Below are 6,478 nucleotides of genomic sequence, written 5' to 3' on the forward strand. Positions count from 1 at the left end.
CCACCTTCAGCACTGAGGTCCACCTTCAGCACTAAGGTCCACCTTCAGCACTAAGGTCCACCTTCAGCTCTAAGGTCCACCTTCAGCACTGAGGTCCACCTACAGTACTGAGGTCCACCTTCAGCACTAAGGTCCACCTTCAGCACTGAGGTCCACCTTCAGCACTAAGGTCCACCTTCAGCTCTAAGGTCCACCTACAGTACTAAGGTCCACCCACAGCACTAAGGTCCACCTTCAGCACTGAGGTCCACCTCAGTGCTGAGATCCACCTTCAGCACTAAGATCCACCTTCAGCACTAAGGTCCACCTTCAGCTCTGAGGTCCACCTTCAGCACTAAGGTCCACCTTCAGCACTAAGGTCCACCTTCAGCACTAAGATCCACCATCACCACTAAGGTCCACCTTCAGCTCTGAGGTCCACCTTCAGCACTAAGGTCCACCTTCAGCACTAAGGTCCACCTTCAGCACTGAGATCCACCTTCAGCACTAAGGTCCACCTTCAGCACTGAGGTCCACCTTCAGCTCTCAGGTCCACCTTCAGCACTAAGGTCCACCTTCAGCACTAAGGTCCACCTTCAGCTCTGAGGGCCACCTTCAGCACTGAGGTCCACCTTCAGCTCTCAGGTCCACCTTCAGCACTAAGGTCCACCTTCAGCACTAAGGTCCACCTTCAGCACTAAGGTCCAACTATAGCACTGAGGTCGACCTTCAGCACTAAGGTCCACCTTCAGCTCTAAGGTCCACCTTCAGCACTGAGGTCCACCTACAGTACTAAGGTCCACCTTCAGCACTAAGGTCCACCTTCAGCACTGAGGTCCACCTTCAGCACTAAGGTCCACCTTCAGCACTAAGGTCCACCTTCAGCTCTAAGGTCCACCTTCAGCACTGAGGTCCACCTACAGTACTAAGGTCCACCTTCAGCACTAAGGTCCACCTTCAGCACTGAGGTCCACCTTCAGCACTAAGGTCCACCTTCAGCTCTAAGGTCCACCCACAGCACTAAGGTCCACCTTCAGCACTGAGGTCCACCTCAGTGCTGAGATCCACCTTCAGCACTAAGATCCACCTTCAGCACTAAGGTCCACCTTCAGCTCTGAGGTCCACCTTCAGCACTAAGGTCCACCTTCAGCACTGAGGTCCACCTTCAGCACTAAGGTCCACCTTCAGCACTAAGGTCCACCTACAGTACTAAGGTCCACCTTCAGCACTAAGGTCCACCTTCAGCACTGAGATCCACCTTCAGCACTAAGGTCCACCTTCAGCACTGAGGTCCACCTTCAGCTCTCAGGTCCACCTTCAGCACTAAGGTCCACCTTCAGCTCTAAGGTCCACCTACAGTACTGAGGTCCACCTTCAGCTCTAAGGTCCACCTACAGTACTAAGGTCCAACTACAGCACTGAGGTCCACCTTCAGCACTAAGGTCCACCTTCAGCACTAAGGTCCACCTTCAGCACTAAGATCCACCATCACCACTAAGGTCCACCTTCAGCTCTGAGGTCCACCTTCAGCACTAAGGTCCACCTTCAGCACTAAGGTCCACCTTCAGCACTGAGATCCACCTTCAGCACTAAGGTCCACCTTCAGCACTGAGGTCCACCTTCAGCTCTCAGGTCCACCTTCAGCACTAAGGTCCACCTTCAGCACTAAGGTCCCCCTTCAGCTCTGAGGGCCACCTTCAGCACTGAGGTCCACCTTCAGCTCTCAGGTCCACCTTCAGCACTAAGGTCCACCTTCAGCACTAAGGTCCACCTTCAGCACTAAGGTCCAACTATAGCACTGAGGTCGACCTTCAGCACTAAGGTCCACCTTCAGCTCTAAGGTCCACCTTCAGCACTGAGGTCCACCTACAGTACTAAGGTCCACCTTCAGCACTAAGGTCCACCTTCAGCACTGAGGTCCACCTTCAGCACTAAGGTCCACCTTCAGCACTAAGGTCCACCTTCAGCTCTAAGGTCCACCTTCAGCACTGAGGTCCACCTACAGTACTAAGGTCCACCTTCAGCACTAAGGTCCACCTTCAGCACTGAGGTCCACCTTCAGCACTAAGGTCCACCTTCAGCTCTAAGGTCCACCTACAGTACTAAGGTCCAACTACAGCACTAAGGTCCACCTTCAGCTCTGAGATCCACCTTCAGCACTAAGGTCCACCTTCAGCACTCAGGTCCACCTTCAGCTCTCAGGTCCACCTTCAGCACTAAGGTCCACCTTCAGCTCTAAGGTCCACCTTTAGCACTAAGGTCCACCTTTAGCACTAAGGTCCACCTTCAGCACTAAGGTCCACCTTCAGCTCTGAGGTCCACCTACAGTTCTGAGATCCACCTTCAGCACTAAGGTCCACCTTCAGCTCTGAGGTCCACCTTCAGCACTAAGGTCCACCTTCAGCACTAAGGTCCACCTTCAGCTCTGAGGTCCACCTTCAGCTCTGAGGTCCACCTTCAGCTCTGAGGTCCACCTTCAGCTCTGAGGTCCACCTTCAGCTCTGAGGTCCACCTTCAGCACTGAGGTCCACCTTCAGCACTAAGGTCCACCTTCAGCTCTGAGGTCCACCTTCAGCTCTGAGGTCCACCTTCAGCTCTGAGGTCCACCTTCAGCTCTGAGGTCCACCTTCAGCTCTGAGGTCCACCTTCAGCTCTAAGGTCCACCTTCAGCACTGAGGTCGACCTTCAGCACTAAGGTCCACCTTCAGCACTGAGGTCCACCTTCAGCTCTGAGGTCCACCTTCAGCTCTGAGGTCCATGGCTCTGGGTTGTGTGTGTTGTAGTGTAATTACCATTTTACCAGAAATATACTACATTGTGAGGACCTGCTGCTGTGGGGAAAGGGCTTTGGTCCCCACAAAGAAAAGCAAAGTCCATGGTCCTGTTAATGAATGCAGACCGTCATGTGTGTGTGTGTGTGTGTGTGTGTGTGTGTGTGTGTGTGTGTGTGTGTGTGTGTGTGTGTGTGTGTGTGAGAGGAACACAGAAACAAGCAGACCAGGGTCCATAAACTCTCTTTATTAGTTCAGGTGTGTGGACGACGTGAAACATGTAACACTGCTCCCTGTCTGAAACAAAGATGGCCGCTGGTCACATGACCGGCGGCCTCACACGCTCAGTCACTGAATTCTGGTTACATGGAGGAAAACGCTGGTCCCTGGTGGCGGGGAGGGACGCCGGAGACTACTGAAGCTCAGAATGTGGTGGGGGGACAGAGGGACGGGGTCAAAGGGCGAGGAGGGCAGGCGGCCATGTTGGATTCACATGCCGGCCTTCTGAAGGTGGCTGACGACGGTGAATATCTTGGCGGACAGCTGTCCACCGCTGGCGTCTTTGGTGCCCTTAACTATGACTATAGCTGTGGGACGAAGGGGACAGAGGGACAGAGGGGGACAGAGGGACAGAGGGGGACAGAGGGTGTGTGAGACATAGAGACTCAGCTACAGATAACAGAATAGTTCACCTCTTCAGTTTCTCAGGTGTTTTCATTACAGTCTCACCTGTCTTGGTCTTTCCAACACAGACTCCAAACGTGTTGCCATCAGCATCAGCTGCAGTCTTCAGGTCCAGAGCGAAGACGGGGTCAACGTCCAACTGGTCCCGGATCAGCCGGCACCTCGTTCCTCCGATGTAGGCGCCGTTCTGAGCGAAGCTGGACCGGTCCTTGCTCGCCAGCTTCTTGATTTCATCCGCCTGACCAGGAGAGAGAGAAGCCCAGCAGTCAGAGAGCGCTCCGGATTCCCAGCCCCCTTGAACTGCTCACGGTTACTGAAGCTCAAAGGTTAACAGCCCCTGTTCTGTTTGCTGATAAGCCTCATGGGTTAAAGCAACACCTGCGCAGACAGAAGAACCGTCTGCAGAACCGGGTCTCATCAGAGATCCAGATGGTCTGAAGTCATGAAAAAGACCATCAGGGTGAACTTCTGCTGATGTTTGGGGGAAACAGCAGCTGAGCTGCAGGAGAAAGGAAGAATGTGGGACAAGTGGCGACACGAAGGTGCAGAGGCACTTCCTGAAACCAGCAGCCAATCAGAGAGCAGGCCTGCAGGGAGCTGATTCTACTCCTCTTCCCCCCGACAACCATTTACGCACACAGGAAGTTAACCTAAACTCTGGTTTTAGGTTAGTAAATTAATGATTTTAACCACGCAGAGAGCGGAGCGTGACGCTGAGGCGTGTTGCAGCGCGTCTCTGACTGACAGGAGAAACAAGAAGTGAGCGCCTCAGCTTCCTGTATTCGCTCTGCGCCGCTCTGCCCTTATAAGGCAGCTGAACCCTCTCTGAGCTGACGGGCCCTGAACCCCCCCCCCCCCCCCCCAGGAACCCGGAACCTGCAGGATCCTGCCCTGAAGACACCTCCATCACCTGCTGCACAGATCTGGCTGCACGGCTCACCTGTGGGCGCAGAACCGCAGCAGGGAACGGTGGGACCCATCATGTTCTGAGAGGTTCTGCACCCATCAGTGCCCCGCTGGGCTTCACGGCACCACCTACGGCCCGTTGGTCAACAGGAAGTGTCTCCGTACGAACAGGAAGTCGGCATCAGAGAGCTGGCCTCTTCTGACATGTTGTAACTGACATGAGGAAGGCAGCCGGCCAATCAGGAGGCCCGCTGGGCGCTGCGGTTTCAGACCTGCAGACTGAGCTTTCTGCAGCACCATCCGCTCCACCCGCATCTGCTGAGCGAGCGGGAAGCAGCTGAGCGACGCCCCACAGCCCAGAAGAAGAAGAGAGTGAAGTTTTCTCTGAGAGCAGGGGGAGAAGCAGCCAATGGGGAGGCGGCTGGTCAGGTGATGTCACCTGCCGTCGCTGCAGTGGATTTTAGAGCAGAAAGTGTTGCTGGAGTGTGTGATGCTGCTGCTGTCAGCGGAACAGGCCGCAGGTGGACCTCCAGAAGGAGGAAGTGAGGTTCTGGTAGTCAGAGTGTGTTCCTCACCGTGATGTTGGCCAGGCCAGTGGTGCTGACCCACACGCTCTCCTGGCCGGCGCTGATGCCGCAGATGGCCGCCTCGGCGACCGGAGCCGTGCCGCTGTGGTCCGGCGACTTCAGGGTGTCGATGTAGGCCTGCCACGACATCCTGGAGGAGCAGACACAGGTTAGAGGACCGCCCTGAACCCCCCCCCCCCCCCACACCTAAACCCCCCGTGAGGTGAGGGCGCCACTTACCTGTGCAGGTAGAGTCTCAGGTCTGAAGCAAACAGAGGACAGAGGAGAAATGCAGAAAGCAGGAAGATGAGCCGTCCTTTATAGGTCAGACCACTCCCCGCCCGCAAGTAGCTTCCTGCACCCCCCCCCCCGTGTCTCTCTCTCTCTCTCTCCTCTTTCTCTCTCCTCTCTCTGTCTCTCTCTCTCCCTCCTCTTTCTCTCTCTCTCTCTCTCTCTCTCTGTCTGTCTCTGTCTCTCTCTCTCTCCTCTCTCTTCCTCTCTCTCCTCTCTCTCTTTCTCTCTCTCTCCCTCCTCTTTCTCTCTCTTCCTCTCTCTCTGTCTCTCTCTCTCTCCTCTCTCTCTCTCTCTCTCTCTCTCTCCCTCCTCTTTCTCTCTCTCTCTGTCTCTCTCTCTCCCTCCTCTGTCTCTCTCGCTCTGATTCACTAACTCTGAAACCTAATTCCAGGTATTGATCCTCACCTGCAGGAACTAAACTTCTGAACTTCTTCCCCTGCGTTCAGAAACATCTTCCCTGTCAGGACTAAAGTCTCCCTGCCTTCCCTGTCTCACCTCCAGCTGTCTCACCTGTCAGGACTAAAGTCTCCCTGCCTTCCCTGTCTCACCTCCAGCTGTCTTACCTGTCAGGAGTAAAGTCTCCCTGCCTTCCCCGTCTCACCTCCAGCTGTCTTCCCTGTCAGGACTAAAGTCTCCATGCCTCCCCTGTCTCACCTCTGTCTCACCTGTCAGGACTAAAGTCTCCCTGCCTTCCCTGTCTCACCTCCAGCTGTCTCACCTGTCAGGACTAAAGTCTCCCTGCCTCCCCTGTCTCACCTCCAGCTGTCTCACCTGTCAGGACTAAAGTCTCCCTGCCTCCCCTGTCTCACCTCCAGCTGTCTCACCTGTCAGGACTAAAGTCTCCCTGCCTTCCCCGTCTCACCTCCAGCTGTCTTACCTGTCAGGGCTAAAGTCTCCCTGCAGCAGCAGACTGTGGACAGGGACAGTCCTCTCGTCTCTCTGTCTCACTGTTTGGTGTCCTCGTCCTCCGCATCAGGGAGGACTTCCTTTCTTAAAGGACGGCACCTGGAAGATGGAGGACGTTGTGGGCGGAGCTACAGGTGCGGAGCTACAGGTGTGTCCACAGGATCAACAGAGGGCTGTGACCCTGAGAACCACAGATGTTTGTTTAGATGAAGTCTGTGTTTGGGGCGTAGATCTGCTCCCTGCACCAGAAAACTGAACAAGGAGGCTGAGTGGAAAGCTGGACCTGGTCTGGACCCGGTCAGAACCACGTTCTGATCCGGTCCTGATCCGTTCCTGATCCAGTCCTGGACCGGTCCTGAACTGGTCCTGAAC

General features: G+C 55.1%; 1 protein-coding gene across 1 annotated transcript; it reads right to left on the minus strand.

The window, feature by feature from the left end:
- Positions 1-2,977: 2,977 nt before the first annotated feature.
- pfn1 (profilin 1) lies at positions 2,978-5,256 on the minus strand. Its single transcript, XM_036131151.1, has 4 exons — positions 5,147-5,256; positions 4,916-5,057; positions 3,480-3,672; positions 2,978-3,337 (listed from the first exon to the last, which is right to left on the minus strand). The coding sequence occupies exons 2-4, from the start codon at positions 5,054-5,056 to the stop codon at positions 3,240-3,242; spliced, it is 432 nt and encodes a 143-aa protein (XP_035987044.1). The 5' UTR covers position 5,057; positions 5,147-5,256; the 3' UTR covers positions 2,978-3,239.
- Between the last annotated feature and the right edge of the window lie 1,222 nt (positions 5,257-6,478).

Source organism: Fundulus heteroclitus, unplaced genomic scaffold (assembly GCF_011125445.2).
Source record: "Fundulus heteroclitus isolate FHET01 unplaced genomic scaffold, MU-UCD_Fhet_4.1 scaffold_41, whole genome shotgun sequence".
In the NCBI taxonomy this organism is placed as follows: Eukaryota; Metazoa; Chordata; class Actinopteri; order Cyprinodontiformes; family Fundulidae; genus Fundulus; species Fundulus heteroclitus.

Bases quoted from the DNA above. Each gene is read 5' to 3' on its own strand.
- pfn1 (XM_036131151.1), bottom strand. From the start codon at position 5,056: ATGTCGTGGCAGGCCTACATCGACACCCTGAAGTCGCCGGACCACAGC. The intron at 3,673-4,915 runs GTGAGGAACACA...TCTCCTGGTCAG, and splicing joins CTGGCCTGGCCAACATCACG to GCGGATGAAATCAAGAAGCT. The intron at 3,338-3,479 runs GTGAGACTGTAA...TTCGTCCCACAG, and splicing joins TGTTGGAAAGACCAAGACAG to CTATAGTCATAGTTAAGGGC.